The sequence below is a fragment of the Brassica napus genome, chromosome C3 (assembly GCF_020379485.1).
Source record: "Brassica napus cultivar Da-Ae chromosome C3, Da-Ae, whole genome shotgun sequence".
Lineage (NCBI taxonomy): Eukaryota > Viridiplantae > Streptophyta > Magnoliopsida > Brassicales > Brassicaceae > Brassica > Brassica napus.
Window position 1 is genome coordinate 19,866,610 of NC_063446.1, and position 21,790 is coordinate 19,888,399.

General features: G+C 34.6%; 5 protein-coding genes across 5 annotated transcripts in view; 3 read left to right on the forward strand and 2 right to left on the reverse strand.

The window, feature by feature from the left end:
* LOC125582959 (photosystem II protein D1-like) overlaps nt 1-4,307 on the forward strand; it is a 7,499-nt gene extending 3,192 nt beyond the window's left edge. The window contains exon 2 of the mRNA XM_048749438.1: nt 4,268-4,307. Within this exon, the coding sequence (XP_048605395.1) occupies nt 4,268-4,307 (40 nt within the window). The remainder of the gene's footprint in view (nt 1-4,267) is intronic.
* LOC106439024 lies at nt 3,757-5,561 on the forward strand. Its single transcript, XM_013880362.3, has 2 exons — nt 3,757-4,262; nt 4,476-5,561. Exon 2 carries the CDS (start codon nt 4,480-4,482, stop codon nt 5,371-5,373), a length of 894 nt encoding a protein of 297 aa, XP_013735816.1. The 5' UTR covers nt 3,757-4,262; nt 4,476-4,479; the 3' UTR covers nt 5,374-5,561.
* A 675-nt stretch (nt 5,562-6,236) lies between these two features.
* Nucleotides 6,237-7,646, reverse strand: LOC125582960. The gene is made up of 2 exons (XM_048749439.1): nt 6,774-7,646; nt 6,237-6,701 (listed from the first exon to the last, which is right to left on the reverse strand). The coding sequence occupies exons 1-2, from the start codon at nt 7,644-7,646 to the stop codon at nt 6,237-6,239; spliced, it is 1,338 nt and encodes a 445-aa protein (XP_048605396.1).
* Nucleotides 7,647-9,751: 2,105 nt separating this feature from the next.
* LOC106384085 (translation initiation factor IF-2-like) lies at nt 9,752-13,395 on the forward strand. Its single transcript, XM_048749440.1, has 3 exons — nt 9,752-10,726; nt 11,227-11,364; nt 11,443-13,395. Exons 1-3 carry the CDS (start codon nt 9,752-9,754, stop codon nt 11,872-11,874), a joined length of 1,545 nt encoding a protein of 514 aa, XP_048605397.1. The 3' UTR covers nt 11,875-13,395.
* A 6,103-nt stretch (nt 13,396-19,498) lies between these two features.
* On the reverse strand, nt 19,499-21,781 carry LOC125582961. Its single transcript, XM_048749441.1, has 2 exons — nt 20,471-21,781; nt 19,499-20,203 (listed from the first exon to the last, which is right to left on the reverse strand). Exons 1-2 carry the CDS (start codon nt 21,779-21,781, stop codon nt 19,499-19,501), a joined length of 2,016 nt encoding a protein of 671 aa, XP_048605398.1.
* Nucleotides 21,782-21,790: the final 9 nt, after the last annotated feature.

The following is a 21,790-nucleotide window of genomic DNA, read 5'->3' on the forward strand; positions in this document are numbered from 1 at the left end:
GAAGTTTCCAGGGACGGAACCAGAATTGTTTTCAATATGGGGCATATAAACATTTTTGAATAACATGGGGCATATAAAGATGTTTAAGCAAATTTGAACATTCACTACTAATGAAAATTGACAAATCAGGGTGGAGCACATGCCACACCTCCTCTTGCTTTGGGTCCGCCCCTGGAAGCTTCATGGGAAATTGCACTCAGTATACAACAAATAAATTATAATTAGCTATCTAACCAAAAAAAGTTGACAATATATTCAACATATTTTCTATCATATATTTCAAAATACCTTTGAAATCAACCGGTGTGATCTCTTTCTATTTTTTTTTCTTTCTCTTCCTTTTATTCTTCCTTTTCTTTTAGATCTTTGTTTCTCTTGATCATCGAAAAAATAAATCATAGGTTACTCCACTTCAATTACCTCTACCTATACAATCGGTCATCACCGCCGTTAACAAACACGCCACCGTCAGTGTTATTTCACTTCATAACTTCCATCGAATAAAATAGCAGTTACGAAAACTCAGAATTGATGTCGCTTTTAAACTTTCAAGTCTATACTATTATTCATAGTTATATAGTATAGTTCACTATTTTCATATATTAGTTTCATTATATTTTAAATTTGAGTTTACTGATTAGGAACTAGGGTTTAGTGCTTAGGGTTTAGTATTTGAAAGGTGAAGGTGGAATTAGAAATAAAGTTAAAATAAGATTTAAGGTTTAGTTTTTACATTTTTGTATTCTATTCTATTATATACATATATAATAGAAATGTAACACAAAATACACTATGTTTGTTTTATTTATCTTTCATTCCTAGTGTAACGCAATATGTTATGTCACTATATTATTTGATTATGTTTTATTCTATTTATAAAGTATAACTTTCTTATGTTTTAAACACCGTTTCATGTTTTTGAACATTGATAACTTCTACTAAAAAGGTTGAGAACTTTGTACTATCAAATCTTAATAGTATTTTTTTTATTCGTGATCTTTTAAAAATTCTATTTTCAATTATTCAAACATTTGTAGTATAGTATTTATAGAGCTTTTGTAATACAGTCATGTTTCTATTCTGGCCCCATGTTTTATATTTATCAACGTCATCAACTATTGTCACTTTTATTGTCTACATGCAACATACAAGGTTATAACCGGAAAAAAAATGTTAAATGTTATCAATTAAATTATGTCGAAAGCATAGCCATATTTTTATTATTGCTTTTTTAAATTGGTTAGTTAGCAAATTAACCCAAATTTCAAATCAAATCTTAAACACTTGTTTAACCACTATCACATATCTAGTTTAGACTAAATAGGTTGAGAAAAGTTTCTTAAGATACCATAAGTTGGCTACTACTTTTAAAAAAGATACTCAAATAATATTTTAACATATGGTTTTAGGGTTAATGTATCTAAGGGGTTTTTTATACGATGAATAATTATGATTTTACAGAATATAAGAAATATTACAAACGATTCTACGATGGATAATTCTAACTGCCTTATGAGTATTCATGCCTGACTATATCACATGAGCTGTCCTATGGGATCAACGCTTGATGATACTCCTTGCGTCATGACGCATATCTCTTGTAAGCTTTTTTCCATTAATTTGCATAATTTCGTCTTTTCTAGGGTTGAAACCAACAAAACCTTTTACTATAGAAGCATTAAAGAACCCTTATATTTAATTTAATGATTATTATTTAAGGTTTAATATTTAGGGAGTGAAGTTAGGTTTATAACTTCTATAAATATTTTATAAATTATTAATAAATCTATAAATAATTTATGAGAGTTAATTTATTTTTATGACAAATATAAGGTATTTATAGAAATTGTTAAATATTTAATAATATATTGAAGTTCCCCAGTAATTTAATTTCCATCACCTAAAACAAGTTCCTATCTTTCGGTTCCTCTCGCTGTCGTTTGTTAAGATTGGTATATGATTAACTTGTTTTTAAAATGGTCTAGAGCATAACAAAAAAACTCGGATAATTATTTTATTTGGGCTTAAGAATTGTTATGGATTTGGGTTTACCCAAGTTAAAAGCCCAAACATTTCAGGAACATGAAGTTAATGCCAAAAAAAAGGTAGGTCTTATGCTTCCTCTCCAAGTTTTTTCTTATAAGTTCCGACCACTCTGCCACGCTCGTCTGAGACAAGAGTTCCAGAAGACGAGAGATTTTATGTCTGTCGATCATACTTTTCAAGGTTGGATACAGTACCTAGGCTTAACTTTTGTATGTGTGTTTTGGTTTTAGAGTTTCAATGCGCGCAAAGTGTTAGTTCCTCTCAAGTTCTGTATTTTTTAACTGCTGAGTTTTGGTTTTTTCTCTAAATAGAAAGTTTTATGTTTATCAAATTGAGGGGTTTTGTTTCAGTGCAGAGACTGATTGATGTATGAATGGCACTAAGGCACTTAGGCAAGAAGGTACCTTTTCGCATTGCTTCTCATTTCTTTCCCAAGGAATTTGAGCAAAACGATTATAGCTTTTGTTTACATTTCATACATTTGATTAACGTTTGCATAGTTTTAGTGGTCAGGCTATCAAACTATTTTTACTTTCTCCATGGGAATTGGTGTAGTTATGTTTGATGTTCGATTCTTGGTTCTCAGCTTGCATGTCATAGTGAAGCATATCTGCATTTGCTTGAATGTGATTATACCTACGAGTATGTGTGAAGCGTCTTTTAATCAGCTCATTGTCTAAGCTACTCCTATTTCAAATTGGTGATTAAAGACTAGGTGATATATGTTATGAAGCATTTGTTTCATTTGGCATATATATAAAGTCTCCATTTATGTTTATGGATGTCTCGACTGATTTAACGTGTTTACAGGGCATTCAAGCCTCTTTTAAAAGAGGTTTGGTTCTTATACGAGTAGCAGCATCTACAAAGAGTCAGATTTCCTCTACGTTTTTGAATAGCACTTCTGAAAGTGTCGCTTTTTCATTCGCACGATACATTAATGGTAAGCGTAGTGAAAAGGATGGTTACAACATTTACTTTCTAACATTGTTGAAAATGGATACATAACAAAAATTTTAACCCTTTTCATTCATGGTTTTAGGTTTCGGGTTTAGCTCTCTATCTAATGGTGAATCTTCCCCAAACTTAACATCCATAAGGTAAACTTAAAACTTACTTTCTTATATTATTCTATATAACTTGTTCACTGGGCTGTGTTTTTTTTTTTTTTGAAAAGGTACTTTCATGCAAGCCGAGAAACATTGGCGAGAAGAAAAGATGATCCAGACCGTCCCCTGAGCCATCGTGAACGCAAGAAACAGGCTGTGAAAACGAAAGCCAAGTTCTCAAAACGGGATAAGAAAACTGATAAGCCACCCGCTGAAGCTCCTTATGTGCCTCCTCCTAGGCTGGAAAAAACGGAAAAGCGAATGGATGAGAAAACAGTTGAGGTATTCGATGGCATGACATTACTTGAGTTCTCCAAGCGTACTGGTGAGTCATTGGCGGTTTTGCAGAGCATCCTCGTCGATGTTGGAGAAACCGTTAGTTCGGAGTTTGATGCAATCAGTATTGATGTCGCCGAGCTCCTTGCAATGGTAAAAGTGCTCTCCAAAATGCAAGTTAACTGATTTCGCAGTGTTTTCTTTAATGCGTTTTTAAAAGTTATAAATATATATAAAAAAAATAAGTAAACGGACACTGGAATAGGCTTCCGGCTAACCGACCGAGAAACAGTAATCTTTAATGCATTTTAAAAAGGGAAATTACCTCTAATAACTCACATTTTATGACTAATGACTAGATTAACACACAAAAAAAAGAAAGATAGAAAATGCATAAGTAAGACTGAAATGCCCCATCGGTTAAAAAATTAGTTCCCAGTAAAAATAAATTAAGGCAAAATTACTTTTAGTTGACCAAAAAAAAGTGAAACCTCTTTGAAAAAAAAAAATCCTCACGATACTTTTCTCTCCCATGACCCCAAGAACCCTAAATCCCCAAATTGTGAAATCCTCAATCTCTTGACTCTCTTTAGTTTTCATCATGATTTCTCATCGATTTCTTCATTTCCACACCCTAATCAACCACTAAAACCTTCGATTCACATAGGAAAAGTGAATCCAAAACCCAGGCGACGAAACCTAAACCCCCTTTCGAAAATTCTCAGCTGCGTCGAATCTCAAGGCTTTCATCACTTATTCTCGTTGATTTCGACACTCTTATAAGCTCCTCTCCACATCAATCAGTTTAATTCACCTATTTTGCCATCAAATGTTAGTCTCTGTCAAACTATTTTTTTAATATTGAGTATCAAATGAATTCGATTTTGTTTTGATACAGAGTAGATAGAAGTGTTTTTCGTTTGTACATTTGTTGATATCAGTTTGGGTATTTCTGGGTCGTTTGTGTTCTTCAGTCTTGGTCGTTTCTATGTTTTTGGAAAAAAATAAATTTTCTAATACTTACTACATTTTACAATTTTGCAGACGGATGACTACATCAAAAAGTGGAAAAAAATATCCAGCAAGACTTTATCCAGAGGGGAAATGTCCATTGCAAAGTGGAAGCATGAATCATAACTGTCATTTGGCTAATTTACAGATGGTGGAAGAAGTAGTTGGTTTAGATGCGTGGGAATCCATTAAAACATCATCTGTTGGAGTTATTCTGAGGCTGAAAGAGCTGAATTATACCTGGTCAGCCAAGGCGGTTCACCATTTACTTACAAACCAATTGGTGGTTAATAATATCCATGAGATATGGTCTGCTATAGAAGGTCAGCCAATTAGGTTTTCGCTATATGAGTTTGGTGATATTACGAGTTTAAATTGCGAGCCTTTCAACATAAATGACGAGGTGGAGATTGATCATAAGCCATTTTGGGAAGAGCTTGGTGTCTCTCCTTCACATAGTCCTATGCTTTCTGAGTTGCAGTCGTTGTTCACTAAAATTAGGAATTGGTCGTTTGAGAAGAGAAGAATGATTGGTTTACTATGTGTCTTGTCTATTGGAGTACTTGGCATCTCTCCAGGCAGTAGAATTCCTTTGGATCAAGCAAAGAGAGTCCTAGACATAGAAGCATTTGACAGATACCCTTGGGGGCGTGTGGGATTTTCTAGCCTGGTAAATTCAGTGAAAATTGTTTCATATGAAGGAAGGAACAAGTATACACTTCGCGGATGCGTACATGCTCTCCTCATCTGGCTGTATGAGTCGATACCTGGTATTGGGCATGAATATGGGAATCATATTGAGGGTAACCAAGTTCCTCTTCTCTCCTGGTATGGATCTCGTGGTCGTATAAACTGGGATGAGTTTTATAAAAAGGAGAAAAGTCTCCATCTGAAGGTTACGTTTCTTTTCTTCATTTTTGTTTTTTTTTAAAGTGATCACTTGAGATAGAGTGTAAGGCGATTGGCTGTGGTTTTGAAGGACTTTCTGATCAGTGCATTCCAGCAATGCGTATTAAGTTAGCTGCTGAGATCTATGATGAGGTTTTGGATCTGTAGTATTTTAAGTTTCTGATATGATATTCTATGTTTTGAACGTTATGGATATGTAGTATTTTCATTTTTCGGATGTGTAACATTTTTATGGTTTGGTTTGGTTTTGACATTAAACCTTGTAACAAATGTATCTCAAGTCAAAAGACTCAATCAGGAGAGAATTAAATAATAAGAGATTAAGAGTATATAGAGCTGAACAGCTCGTGTCTCAATCTTCAAATAACTCAATCGGACTCCGCAGCTTCCGTGAACAGGGAACGCATCAGCCATAAGAATAATATTATTATTGATGCATGTCAATACATAAGTTGTGTCGTTGTCTGGTGGTATTTGGGTGGTTTTTCGCCCCTCACTTCACGGGTTCAAACCCAGCAGAGAGAGTTTTTATTTTTTTGCATTTGCTAATTCATTAATGGCATAATGGTAAATAAGTTCATCTTCTTCAGATCAATTCTAGGGTCACGAAGATTGCAGATTTTTGTGATTTTTAGTTCAAAATCGTGAAAGCAAGGTGATAAACCAAGTCGTTTCACTTGACTTGATCTCAATTTGTCAATTTTCTATCGATTTGAGGCTGGGTGATCGAATTAGTGGTTTTCTGGGAAAAAAAATTGGACTTTCATGTAAAACATAGTAAAACAGAGAACAAATTGTCTAACCAGAATCCAATAAAATAGAAGTTAAATTGTCCAACAAAAAAACAATAGCAAATTGTCTACCAAAAAACAAATGACGTATTGTCTAACCAACAGGACATGTTTTGCAATTGTGACCAACTTGATTACAAATCGAACATTTGTGCTCTTTTCTTGGTCGTTTCTTATTTTCACCTTTCTCAAACCAAGACTTCATTCTTGAATTTTTGGGTCTCCCTGGTGGTTGGCGAACCTCGGGAGGCAAACAAATTTTTCCTGCGACATTAGCAGGGACTGGTGTATCAGCATCTCTCGGCATTACTGCCACAGAGTAAGCGTTGTACAGATAGTTTGTAAGATAGTATGGATGACACAATGAAATGGTTGATAACTTTGTCGCTTCAGCTGCTGCAATTGCGTGAACACAAGGTAGTTTTTCTAAGTCAAATCTGCGACATGAACAACTTCTCTCAGTCAAATTCACTATGTCGGTAGATGAGACACTTGACACCTGATATTGATGAATATCTATCTGTTGCACGCACAGCGTTTTAGCATAAGGTACACGGCCCTACAAAAGTATGTCTCAAATATTAGTATTGTGTTCACCAAATATTCATGTGTAATAGAAAATCAGGTTTACCTCTAAAAGCTTCTCTACTCCACGAGTTAGAGTTGTTTTCATTGAATTTGCATCAATCTTACGTGACGAAAACCAGCGCGTCATCATTTGCCTTATTGCTTCTATAAGTCTTACAACCGGCAAACTCCTTGCATCTGAAAGCACTTTGTTGATAGATTCAGCTATGTTGGTCGTAGTCAAGTTGTACCTATCACAAGGGAAATGAGCTCTCGCCCACTTGCGTACATCTGCTTTCTGTAAATAACCATGTAATGCCGGGTGCAGTGCTTTGATCTCATCGAATATGGTCTCAAAATCTGAAGGCCTGTATGAATTAGCTGCCTTTTTAACCAAGCCAAACAACTCGCGGCCTCTAAACTTTAACAAGACATTCTTATACAAGTGATAAGTGCAAACGCCCCGGCTGGCAGTTGGATATACATGGGCTATTGCTTTTCCAATTGATTTGTGCCTATCAGAAATAATAGCAAGCCTTTCGTCATCTGGAATCACACAGCTGAGTTGTCTGAAAAACCACTTCCATGATTCATCATTTTCAGTATCGACTATCGCAAATGCTACTGGAAATATTTGGAAGTTGCCATCCTGTGCTGATGCAATTAGTAGAGTCCCTTTGTACTTTCCTTGCAAGAATGTGCCATCGACCACAACAACCTTCCTCATGAATGGAAATCCCTTGATGCTAGCACCAAATGCGATGAAAAGATACTTAAATCTGTCACTAGAATCTACTACAAGGCGAGTGAATGTCCCTGGATTTGCTTCTCTAATCATATGCAAATAGACCGGTAATTCCTGGTAGCCACTCTCAGCGGATCCCCTAACCAATTCTCTTGCACATATCAGTGTCCGATGAGCTTTCCAGTAGTCCATATATCATTTAAAATAGTAAGAAACAGTTAGAAATAAATCAAATTTTGAGTAAACAAGTAAATGAAATAAACCTTTATTCCAAAGCACATGTTAAGGGACTGCTTCACATGACTTGGCAAAATGGTTGACTCCACTCCACCAATGAAATCAGTGTATAAAGATCCGAGAATATCTGGTGTTGCTTGTCTGCAACGAGCTGATCTCTCTGTAACTGAACAAGTATGATCTGAAACATAGACACGTACAGTAAAGCGAGGAGTATCACTTGTCGGTGATGCTCGTATCCTCCAACTACAGCCTTCAACCCAACATTTTACGACTAACGGATTCGGTGTTGAGTACTCGACATCGTAATCAAACTGTTGCACTATCGTCATCATCTTAAGTCGTGTTTGTAAAGCAGACTTGGACTCAAAACTTTGGCCAACAGAAATATTTAGTGAATTCAGTTGTTGCTGCCTAACATGTGGAGCCACTGCCTTAGCCTTTTTCGATTTGCTTGCTACCCCCATCTTTGGCGTACACACTTTCCTCATATCTGTATCTACTTCTGGAATTAATTCGTAGGCTATAAAGTCTTCATCATCTGATGTCGCACCATCTGAATCATCGCAATAGTCAAACCGTTCTCCGTCAGTGTCTGAGTCTTCATCATGATTACAATCATACTGGTTAATCTGTTTCATCGTCTTCATGTTGTCTTTAAAAGTGACCTCTATGCATAGACGAACTTTGTCAGATTGTAGGAGACGGAAGAAACCTTGCAACTGTCGAAAATTCCCAATTTTAACTGGGGGTGTGTCACGAGTTAGCTTCATCAAGCTTTTCCTGCCAAGCATGTAACTCAATTCGATATTAACATGTCTCTTATCTAATCCGTAGTCCTCATAAACCATGTTAATCATATCTTCAAAGCTTGTCTTGTCACTGACTGGAATTACTTTGCTTCCTCTTCTGTTATCAACGTGAAACATCCACTTATCCTTCTCGAATAACCACTGCCCACAAACGGCTATAACCCCCTCCATCAGTTTCTCTTGAGATTAACGTGAAATAGCCACTTGTCCAAAAAATGATCGTGACTTGGTGAAGAAGAAGTTTTACGGCTAAATCTAGGTTTTAATAACTGGTTGAAGGTATGGTCGAAATTTTGGTTTAATTAGAGCAAACCGGAATTTTTTTTCTTCTAATTAGTTAACCAATTAAGTTGTTAACCGATTCTGGATGAAAAAATCTGCCATCCCTTGAAAGTCTGCGGTAACTAGAATAAAGCATGCCATAAGTATGCCGTAACTAGAAGCATACTTATTCTGAAAGTTTGTTGTTTGTAAACGTAGAAAGTATAAGTCTGCTATAACATGAAAAGAAAATCTGCTAAATTATAAAAAAGTCTACGAGATAAATCTGCATGCCAGTACAAAACTTTCGACATATTACAAAACCTGTCGTCATAGGAAAAAAATCTACCACTAAAAGTCTGCCAACGTAAAATAAATCTGCGAGTATAATCAAATCTACCATCATGTGAGGTAGACTTGTTTTTGAAAGTATGTGATGGTATAAGTCTACGATACTAAGTTTTCGGTAAACAATAAATCTGCAACAGTTTATTAAAATTGCCATCAAGTATTGCAGATTTTTTATAGCAGACTTATGTTACTGTTTCGTTAAAAAAAAAAAAATTGATGACGTCCAATAATTTTTTTTCTGTAATTTGTTTTTTTGTTAACAAAGAAAATAAGGGCATTGTAGGCATAAAAAATATTTTAGTAATTAAAAAAAGTTATAAGTTACTCTAGTAATAATAACATAATTTGAAGTTATTTTAGTAATCTTCCCTTTTAAAAATTATATATATAATAAAATCAACCCGAAATGGGAATAAGATTCCGATAACAAGGCGACTTTGAACAAAATTACCAAAATTAAAAGTTTCCAAAACTAACTACGTCTAACCATCACCCGACACGTTCCACTAGTCAGGATAAAAAATCATTGATTATCTTTAATGCTATTTCTATTTGTAGGAAATAGGGAACAACGTAAAGAGGGAACATACTACAGAAGGATTACAGATCCTTCCACGGCCTCCGGTTGTAACCGTAATGGGGCATGTCGACCATGGGAAGACCTCTCTGTTGGACGCTTTACGAAACACCTTCGTGGCGGCAAAAGAAGCCGGTGGGATCACTCAGCATGTTGGTGCGTTCGTTGTGGGAATGCCTGAGTCAGGCACTTCAATCACCTTCCTAGACACGCCAGGTCACGCTGCTTTCAGCGAGATGCGTGCTCGGGGAGCCGCTGTGACTGATATAGTCGTCTTGGTTGTTGCTGCTGATGATGGTGTGATGCCGCAGACTCTGGAGGCTATTGCTCACGCTAGATCGGCTAATGTTCCCATTGTGGTTGCGATTAATAAATGCGATAAACCGGGAGCTAATCCGGAGAGAGTCAAGAACCAGCTCGCAGCTGAGGGGATTGAGCTTGAGGATATTGGAGGAAACGTTCAGGTCGTTGAGGTGTCTGCGGTCAAGAGTACAGGGCTAGACAAGTTAGAAGAAGCTCTGCTTCTTCAAGCAGTGGATATGGACCTTATGGCACGTGTGGACGGACCAGCTCAAGCGTATGTGGTGGAGGCTCGGCTAGATAAAGGCCGTGGACCGTTAGCCACTGTTATTGTGAAAGCCGGGACGTTGGAGAGTGGTCATCACGTGGTGATTGGGTGTCAGTGGGGGAAACTCAGAGCTATCAGGGACATGGTAGGTAAGCCAACGGAGAGAGCAACACCAGCTATGCCTGTAGAGATTGAAGGGCTTAAGGGTGTTCCGATGGCTGGTGACGATGTTATTGTGGTGGAGTCAGAGAAACGAGCGAAGATGCTTAGTGAAGGGAGGACAAGGAAGTATGAAAGAGATCGGTTGTTGAAAGCAGAGGAAGATAGAATAGCTGAATTAGGGAAGAGAGAAGCAGAGTCTGAGGAAGGGGTTTTTCGAGTTGAGTTACCTATAATAGTGAAGTCTGACGTGCAAGGAACCGCACAGGCTGTTTCTGACGCGCTAAGAACCTTAAATAGTCCACAGGTGCGTATACTCAGAGGCAGTCCTGAATTTTTCAGGGTCATATAAATTATTTTATTAATTTTTTAATTTTTTTTATAAATTTTACAAATAATTTTTTTTTAGTAAAATTATTTTTTGTAGTACATAATTTATTTATATCTAAATTATAATAATATAAAATTAGCTAAACCAACCCCTACGGTGGATCCACATACTGATGAATGCCAGCCATCCTTTATCGAGTAGTCTTCTTTCATTTAGCTCGTTTCGTCTGTTTCAGCATCTAATATATTTTTTTATTTTTATAAAACTAAAATTCTTATTCACTTTTTATTTTATAGTTAATATTTTTGTAACTTATTTTTATAGTATAGTTAATATTTATATGTTATTATATCAAAAATACATATATATATATATATACAATTTTTTTTTAAGTGGGGCCTGGCTCTGCGTATACTCTGGTGGTTTGTTGCTTATTGGCTCTCTGTGTTTGCGATTCTTTTTCTTTATATGGATAGGTTTTTGTGAACATTGTTCAAAGCGGAGTAGGAGCAATTTTTCAGTCTGATTTAGCCAGGGCACAAACTTGCAATGCGTGTATCATTGCCTTTAACGTTAAGTGTTGTAAGATTTCCTCAGCTTATGCCAGGGTCAAGGTATCAGATCTCTGTTCCAAAATACTTTAATATTTTGTGTTTGCGTTTACGTTGTAACCAATATTGATGATTTCTTAGGTATTCCATCACCATGTGATATACCATTTGCTCGAGGACATCGGGAACTTGATCGTGGAGAAAGCACCGGGAGTATCGGAGCTGGAGGTGGCTGGTGAAGCTGAAGTACTCAGCATTTTCAAGGTGTTGGGAAAGAGAAGAGAAGAGGATGGAGTGAGCATCGCGGGTTGCAAAGTGATGGATGGTCGGGTCTTTAGAAGTGGGCTGATGAGGCTGTTAAGGAGTGGAGAAGTGTTGTTTGAAGGCTCGTGTGCGTCGCTGAAACGGGAGAAACAAGATGTGGAACAGGTCGGGAAAGGGAACGAGTGTGGGCTTGTGATGGGAGATTGGAATGATTTTAGAGTTGGAGATGTGATTCAGTGCTTGGAGCGGGTCGTTAGGAAGCCTAAGTTTATTTCATCTGAGAGTGGAGCTGTGAGAATTGAGTGCTGAAAAAAACTTTAAACACTAATTAACTCAATCTTATTGTTAGGGATATTACGCCGATGGTTCCTTTGGTGTTAACTGTCATATTATCAATTTTTTTTTTAATTCTTGATCATAACGTTTTGTAACTTTTTCTTACATCTTATAACAGTAACAGAAATATTTCCAAACAACATTGGTTCACGTTTTTATTCAGAAAATAGCACTCATGGAGAAAGATTACAAATAGAAAATGAATTAGAATTTAAGATCTATAACTAGATTTTGATCCGCGTTTAGAAATCACAGTTTTGTTTTCAAAGTTAAATAAAATTCCTTTAAAATGAATTTCTATATAAGACAGTGTAGGTTTTGTCACATTTAGCTAGAACCACCAACCAAACCGTACCAAACTGAAATAACCAACAAAAATTAAATTGAATTTTGTAAATAACCGAGCAGATCATTTATCTCCGAAACATAAAAATTGAAACCAAAGCGAGAACCAAATAAATACCATAATTTATAAAATGCAAATTATATACTAACAAATTTTAATTATATTTAATTTCTAAATAACCATATATTTATTCACTGGTTGTACTCACTGAAGTCTTATCAACCTTGTTGGTTTGCTTTCCAAATCTGCTTACAAGATTTGTTGGTTTGCTTTTCAATTCTCCAACCATGCTCATTGAGAGAGAGATTACAAAATTAAATTCCTTATAAAATGAGTGGCCAATTGAAAGTAGACAATCAGGCAGTTGATCCACCAAAATTAAAGAGATTGGTCGTGAGCTTAGGGTCCCTCGCCTGCACTCTAGAGTTCATTGTTTTTGTAGTCTAGATTAATAATTGTAAATAGTAGTTGTTTAGAAAATAAGGAAAGATATTATTAAAACTACTTTACCCTCCAATAATTGTGACCAGAGCAGTAGATTGCTGAGTGCGTGGGGTATGATTGGTGGCAATCTACTCTATTGCCACTTAAAGCAAAAAGTGGCAATATATTCTATATATAGACAAGAAGTAGGAAGACAAAGACTCTCTCCTCATCTTGAGCCACGGAAGTTCAATCAAGATCTCCTTAAATTGGATCGAACTCAAAACGTTGGAATGAAATGGGGGGCTTAAGCTGAGCTTCCATGGAAGCTTCTAGGTGGACCGCAGGGTTCTTACCATATAGCTTAAAAGTACAAGTTTCTCTTCCTGCTCTTAATTAACCAGCGGTTATAATGAATTTTCAAACCGGCGCGGTTAAAGCAGTGGGGTTAAACCGGCAAGTCATGGAACGGCTATTAGGCTCGATCCTCTTCGAACCTACCAAGGTGTTATATCGGCTCCTTCTCTACTATTTATATTTTTTTGTTCTCTTTTATTTTCCATTAAATTCTTGTTCTTTCGTTAATTCTGTTGTGATTATTTCTGCAATTAAAAGGTGCAACGATGTTAGAATTTTTTTCAACAGTGTTTATATCCCTCGTTAATTCATGAATGTGAAACTTGTTCCAGTGAATGCCATATAAAGGAACTTTTTTTTCTTCTAAACTGATTAAAGTATTACATAGTGTCAATAAGAATGCGGTAATTGGTAACAGATAAGTTGCTTAATATTGATGTACAACACCTCAGATTCTTTTTATGTAGTTGTTAAATACTAACGAATAAAATTGTGGATTTGTTTCTTTGTCAAGTGACTTGTATTGGTGTTTCTGTTATGCATAATTTGATTTTTTAACAACTTGCAGCTGCAAAAAAAAATTAAGAGTTTTTTAATTCATAAAAAGGTTAAGTAATTCTACCAGCGAATCGTATCTCTAAGTTATTTCAAAAACGATGACTGTTAACTCTCTCCAAAATTGATTTCAAAACAACAACAGATTTCAAAATGATTTGAAATCTTTAGAATATCTTGAAAATTATCGTGAAAAGAGTGTCCACGCTATTTTGTTTTTAGAGTAATTCTCTCGTATAACCCTAAAATAGGTTTTTCTTCAAATAGCCCACAAACCGGAAAATAACTACAATAGATTTATGAGATTAAAAAACTCTTATATTCTTACTTTATATATATATTTACATATACATAATTGTTTAAATAAATAATGTATATATATAATTTATTATTTTTGAAGTATATATTTTTAAATTCAAACTTTTTATAATATTAATTTTTAAAAGTTTTTAAAAAAAATTATTTTGAAATCCGAAAATTATTATTGAAACTATTAAAAAAATATCTAAAATTTTTAGTATTTATTTTAAAATCTTAAACTGCACTCCCAAAAATCTCATCCTCAAATCTTGAGTAAAATGTCTATTTACTCTTTAATAAAACTTCTTTAGTTCATTTTGACTCTTGAATGTTATATTTGTGATAAAAGAATTTTAAAGGTCATCCTATGGATTTATCTGGTTTTTAAATGGATATAGTATTAAAATAAAACTAATTCTATTCAATTTTGATAATTGGATTTTTTTTTGCAAAACCAAGTTTAAAATACAGAATATGTTTTTTTTTTGAAGAATTGTTATCATGAACGTAAATTTCCTACAAAGCAAAAAGAGACATGTTGTAAATGTTTTTAAAGGTTTCCAATGTTCAAGTCATCAAATAAACGAAGAAATCGAGATATTAATGGGAAAGGGAGGTCTGACGCCAAATTCAATGGATCAAGAAAGTTACAGTGAATTTAGGGATAACATTTTAGGTTAAAAGAGTTGACCCAAGACTTTTTGTCCGAAAGTATGGATGAAACAACCGGGCCTCGTAGTCTGGTGGTAAAGGAACCTCGGCTGAGATGTCCGCCATCACGACTTCGAGCCCCAGCCACAGCGGATTTAACATCTCTTCCGTTGGGGCGCTGGACCTCCTACGGAGTATAGTTGGGAATGTGGTTGCCCAGATACCAGAGTTATTAAAAAAAAAAAAAAAAAGAGTATGGATGAAACCAGGTCTTGAAGTTAAGTACATGCACAATGTTCCAAGAGTGTGTTTAGGGAGAGATCTAAGCTCAAGAAAATATATTGCATAAGTTATGTGAAAAACGTGATTCATCTCGTTAGTGGAGGGATTAATATTTATAGAGGTTGCCAAACACATAAAATCGAAAATTATCTTGTAAGGATGAATATATATAAGTTTCAAAACCAAAATAGCTTTAAGTCCTAAGACAAGAAAGACATCAATGCGGGAAACAAAACACAAATGAAACTATTGTACTCAACGGTGAATGGTAGAGGAAAGCTGCAAAACTGAGAGTAAGAACGACATCAGTCTGAAAAACGAAGTTAGCACAGTCTTTTTCAAGACCGAGTCATCTTCCGATTAAGAGTAGTCCTCTTTTTCTTGTCACTGCCAATTAAGACTAGTCCAAAACCTTTTCCCATGGCCTCAACCAAAGTCACTGTATACTAATATTTTAACATCAATACTATTATTTGAGAAGTGAATTTGCTGATTTGTCATATTTTCCATAATTTTAGGTAATTTTTTCTTTTATCATATTTTTATTAGGTTTTAGCTAAATCATTGATTTATTATTACTTTTTAGCTGACTCACTAATTTATTAATTTTTTAAAATACCCTTAATTAACCTTATATATAATTAAAACAAATTTCATTTTAATAATAATATTAAATTTATATGATATATTAAATATTTAGTTAGTTTTTCTTATTTGTCATATTTTTATTAGGTTTTAGACTTTTAGCAAGGTTATTGATTTATTATTAGTTTCTAATTGATTCACTAATTTATTAATTTAAACAATACCCTTACCGAATTTTATTTTAATAATTTTAAATTTATATGTTATATTAAATATTAAAAAAATTAATTATAAAAATAATATAATAAAATAATCAAAAACATATTTAAAAAATAAGATAATTTTATATATCTTGTGTTGCTATCTGAAATTTTTTTTTTCAGATAGCAACAATTTATAATTAAATATTTTTATAATTTTTTTTATAATTTTTTTTAAATAAGATACAAAACAATTTATAATTAAATATTACTCAAGCAAAAAAATTTATATAAAGATATTTTCTAAACTATTTCTAAGAGATGAGTATTTTAAAATAATTAACACAATAATAAGTATATATTTTGATGAAAAATATTTAACATATATAAATACTTTGATGTTTGATTTAAAAGTTTGAAAATATAAATAATAATTTATTATGCTGGTTTTAGATTAATAAGACATAAACTAATAAGTATTCATAAAAGGATTATCACCGCATGTGCGGACAAAATACCTAGTTATATATTATACTTCCTCTGTTCCTAAAAGATCTATATTCTAGTTTTTTCACACATTTTAATAAAACATATTAAATTTGCATATTTTTTTGTGTTTATCTTCTTTCCACAATTTTAAGCCAATAAAAAATCAATTAGTGCAATTAAGATTTTTGAAATTTGCATTAGTTAATAAAATATGCATTGAAAATGTAAAAAATGAATCTTTTAGAAACAAAAATTTTCTCTAGAATATGTATTTTTAAGGAACGGAGGGAGTACTAGTTTTTCTCTCTTTTTTGTGCACCAGCTGATAATATAAATAAAAAGGCCTCGAACCCAAATTCACACCATTAATGGGTCAGATACAATCCAAGTAGCTAGGGGCTCTTTTCGCCAAAGTATCGGCTTTAGAATTGAGATTGCGAGAGAAAGAAAAAAAAGAGATATCGATGAAGACAGAAGCTATTTGCTGGATATCAGTGATGATTCCATAAATTTCATTGATATGCATATCGTTGTTAATAGCTCAGGTGAGCATTGAATTGTCAGAAAACATGTGAATCTCTGTAAGATTCATGCCCACTGCAGAGAAGAGACTAGATCGAAGAGCTAAGGCTTCGGCGATCAATGGTGAAGTGACGAAATCTTGAGTCATGGAGCCTTGATTCATGCTTGAGTCTGTCAGTCCTGTGAACACCCAAGCCAAACCTGCTTTATTGGAGTTCTTATTCTATGCTGCAGCTGTCTTACAAGTGACGATCGGTGTAGAGATATGTGGATGCATTCGGTATCTTGTAGCGAGGGATAAGTTCTTCTTCTTTTGCTTCGGTGGAGATTGATCAAGATTCCATTATCTAGCTAACCGGATTCCTCTCTCATCCTAATTCGATGCTACTACAAAACAGACATGATCAGTTGATCACATTACATTTCTAACGATTTTAAATAACAAGATAACTATGATAATACATGCGCCTTGTGTTTTTGTCAAAAAAAAAGACATGCGCCTTGTGCAATGTGAATATATATGAAAATTACTTAAGAAATATCGTATGGAAAAATAAAATTTATATTTTTGATCGAATTAATATTTTTCATCCTTAAACAATTTTTTAAATTTTTTTTAATTACATAATTTGTTTACCGATGAGCTGATCCATTTTTAAAAAATATTTTAGGTCAAAAAATCACTTATCGCATAAGAACCTAACGTTTATGCCGAAGAATCTCAGGCCTACTATTTGGTTACAATGAAACTATGCTAGCTCGGTTTTATATCATGATTTAACAATTTAAAAGTTAATTATGGTTATGAGAAGTTTACGTTCACCTGCCAATCCTATATATCTTTAATATTTTTTTCATTTTTGTGTCTTTTTTTTCATTTTGTTATTGCTCGATATAAATATTGATTTTTGAGTTTATTCTCATTTTGTTATTTTGTTTTAGCCTGAGATTTACAAAATGTTTAAGATTTAAAATTATTAAAAAGATACATACTTAGGTTAAGATCTACGCCTTGTGCAGAATAAATATTTTATATTTATTACTTATTTTATGTTTTTCTGCATATTATGAAATAATAAAATAATAATTATATATTAAATAACTAAGAAATCTGTTACTATTATGTAATAAATTGGCGTGCGCATATAAAACAAACGACCGCTCTTATTTATTCGCAATCATTTTATAGTACATAAATCAAAACAAGCAATCTTCTATCGTATATGATATATAATTAAATTTAAATGATATTAACATAGATATATAATATACTTTTAATATGGGTATTTATTAAATGAGTCTTATACTCATATGATTTTATGATTATTTGCATATTTGTGTAACAAAATTTTACACCAACGATTTTTTTTAATGTGAAATGTTTAGTGGTTTCAATAATTTATAATAATTTAAAAAATAATGAAGATTTCAAAATTAAAATATTAACTTTTCAATATATGTTCAACGCATGTATCAAAATATAAGTACGTATTTTTATATGATGTATAGTTAATTTAAACGATATGAAATATATATATTAACATAAACACCTATTAAAATAAAATTATTTATTCATATGATTTTATAATCATTGTATTTTATCATAGAAAAAAAATTAAACTTTGATTACAAATGTTTATGTGATATTGTTAACAGTTTTAGTAATTTATTCTCGTTTTGAAAAATTCAAAATACAACATATACAAAAAAATCTAAAATTTTATTATTTGATTAATGTAATTGTGTAATTTATTTTAATAATAAATAATTAAAAAAATGATATAAAGTAAGCATATTGTTAACAAATCTATATTATTTAAAATCATTAATTGTCATATATATATTAATTACATTCCATGTTCGAAAACTTGCCAGGCGTTATCCATACATTCGGGTTTGGCCTAGCGCATAATGTAATAATCGGAGATTACTCGGAGATTAATCGGGGATTAATTTTAAGTTTAATTTTGATTTTTAAAAACATTTATATATAAGTAGGTGTTTATGTAACAAATAATATGAATTGGTGTAGTCTAGTGGTAAGTATCGGGTTAATTCTCAAACATGTCATGAGTTCGAATCGCACGTCACTCAATTTTACTTATTTTCATGATTTTTTTAGTGAAGGGCATTTTTGTAATTAACTCTTCGTTTTCTTCACTAAAGCAATTAGGGCTTCTGCAAATAGTTTCTGCGGCCGCCATGGATTTTCATTTGTTCTTGTGCTTTTTTCTCACGATTTACACTCTAAACTTGTAGATTATTCATAAATATATCGATTTCGGGCTTCAAAAAGACAAAAAACGAAGATTTTTTCAAAATTCTGCCTACTTCTCTGATTTGGTCCAAATCGAAATGCTTGGGCTCCACCGAACGTTTAATCGCCGCAAATCCGGTCGCCGCGGCCGCGTTTTAGGACATGGATTACATTAGGTTATTCTGTAGATTTTATTTAAGGAAATAATATATAATAATTTTAAGTTGATAAATAAATGGTCCATAATGGATATACTATATAATACTCCCTCTGTTTCACAATAGATGATGTTTTAGAAGATTTTGTTGTTTCAAAATAGATGATGTTTTGATATTTTTATGTTATTTTTAACTTTATTGAAAAATGTGCAACCAATTAGATGTTGTAGTTATTTTTGTAATTGGTTGGATGATTTTTAAATTTTAACTAATTTTTTTTTTTTAACACTGAAAAAATTCAATAACAGAGCCAATGAATGGCAACGTATAGGAGTACATAAGCAAGAGAAGAAAAACAACTAGGTACCAGTAGGTACTAATACAGCAGAAATGCAAAAATAGGGAAGAGCTCAACCACATTAGTGATTTCTTGAGACGCAAGAATCCCCTAGCAGCCGCACTTATAGCTAAGTCACATAGCTTGTGCTTCGGAGAGAATGGTATGTGAGAGCCAACTAGGGCCTCCAGCAGCAACATACGATTGTGTGCGTAAGTCAGCAGTGACGCTTACCGCAATAGCATTAGACACTCTGTTCCGTGACTCTTGAACATGCAAGAGGGACAAAGAGACTAGTCTAGAAAGGAGGAGCAGGATGTTCGCTATTAGAGATTGTAACTCTGGGAAGCGGTGAGGCTCAAGGAGAGACTCTCTTAACTCAATGGAAGAAGCTTCAAGAATCACATTGTTAAGCCTCATGTTAACCATGCTTTCTACCGCCCAATGTAGAGACTTTAAGTCCGCCTCCCTCTTCGACATAGAGCCTACGAAAGCACGTCTACTGTGATTTATAGCGATGCCTTGATGATCTCTTACCAGCCACCCTGCTCCACTCAGACCATACCTGTGATCCCAAGCTGATCCAATATTGCATTTCAGGAAATCCTGAGGCGGTCTTTCCCATTGGTGGGACGTCGGTGGGGGCTGAGCTGGAGTTTGTACAGGATCGCCTGAGTCACCATTCACTTGGAACCATATGTTAGCTTCTTCCACTGACTTAGTGACACATGATAGTGGCGAGGTCCTACTGTTCTCAAAGACGAGTTCATTCCTTGATTTCCATAAATTCCAGAGAATCCAAGGAAAGGTCTTGAAATTACCCAACTCAGAGTTCCTTTTCTTTGTACAAGCAATCAGATAGTGCAAATTCAAGAACGTAGAGTCAGGCGAGAAACCACCCGTTGGCGGAGGTATTTGAGCTAACTTCCAAGCCTCAACCGCAGCAGGACAGGTAAAGAGGAGATGTCAAGTAGTTTCAGGACCCTGTCCACAGGTTATACAGGTCGTGTCAGAACATAAGTTCCTCGACCTTAATCTGTCCTTTACTGCAATCGCTCCGGACAAAACTCTCCACAAAAAATGACGTATTTTTGGCATAGTCTTAACCTTCCACAGGTTTTTCCACAATTGTTGTTCCACCGGAGGGAGCGATGTATGTGTGGGGTTGTTTTGATCGTGGACCGCCGATAGGAGTTGGTAAGCACTCTGCGTAGTATAACCCATATGATTTGTAAGACCCCAAACATCAGAATCAGGTCTGCTTAACAATGGTTTGAGCTTGAGAACACGCTCAGCATCTTCAGGTGTGAAGGTATCTCTCACTTTCTCTTTGTCCCATAGATCTGTGTTAGGAATAAAGAGATCAGAAACCTTCAGCGTGAGATCCACAATGCTATCTTGCATGTACATAGGAGGCCGTGCACTGGTATCAAGTAACCAGTTTGTTGACCAGACATTCGATTCCTTCCCATCTCCTATTTGCTTAACCAGACCCAAGTTCATAACTTCTCTTCCATGAAGGATGCTTCTCCATGCATAGGAGGAGCGAGTGCCAATACTTGCTTCTTGGAATGAACCATTCCGAAAATACCTGCTCTTCAGGACTCGAGACACCAGAGAATCTAGGTTTGTATGGATCCGCCATGCTTGCTTCCCAAGCAACGCTTGGTTAAAGCGTTCAATATCATGAAATCCCATGCCTCCATTCTCTTTGCTTTGGCAGAGCTTCTCCCATGCTACCCATGGTAGTTTACGTCTAGCACTTCCATCACCCCACCAGAAATCCCTTAACGCAGACGTAAGCTTCGCACACAGGTATTTAGGAAGCTTAAAGACTGACATCGCATATACAGGAAGGGCTAGGCCGACAGATTTGATGAGGATTTCCTTGCCCCCTAGCGAGAGAGATTTAACAAACCACCCTTGGATTCTGTTATGGAGTTTTTCTCTGATAAAGTTCAAAATATTTTTCTTTGAGCCTTTGAAAACCTCAGGGAGGCCAAGGTAGGTACCCTCACCACCTTCGTTATCCATTGAAATAATTCGTTTGATGTCAGCTTTGATGCCCTCTTCAACTCTATCACCAAAGATGATTGATGATTTCGAAGGGTTAATTTGCTGCCCAGATGCCTGGCCATAGAGCTTAAGACAACGGAGAACTTCAACACTCTCCATCAGATTAGCTTGGCATAGTAACAAGCTATCATCAGCAAACAATAAGTGATGAACCGAAGGTCCTCCCGCTGCAAGCTGGATACCATGTAGATGGCCTTTATGCTCAGCGTTGTTCAACACACTCACAAGTGCTTCGGCACACATGATGAACAAAAATGGGGACATTGGATCACCTTGACGAATCCCACGTTCAGGTCTGATAAAACCGTGTTCCCGACCATTCAGGAGGATTGTATACGACATAGTGCTCAC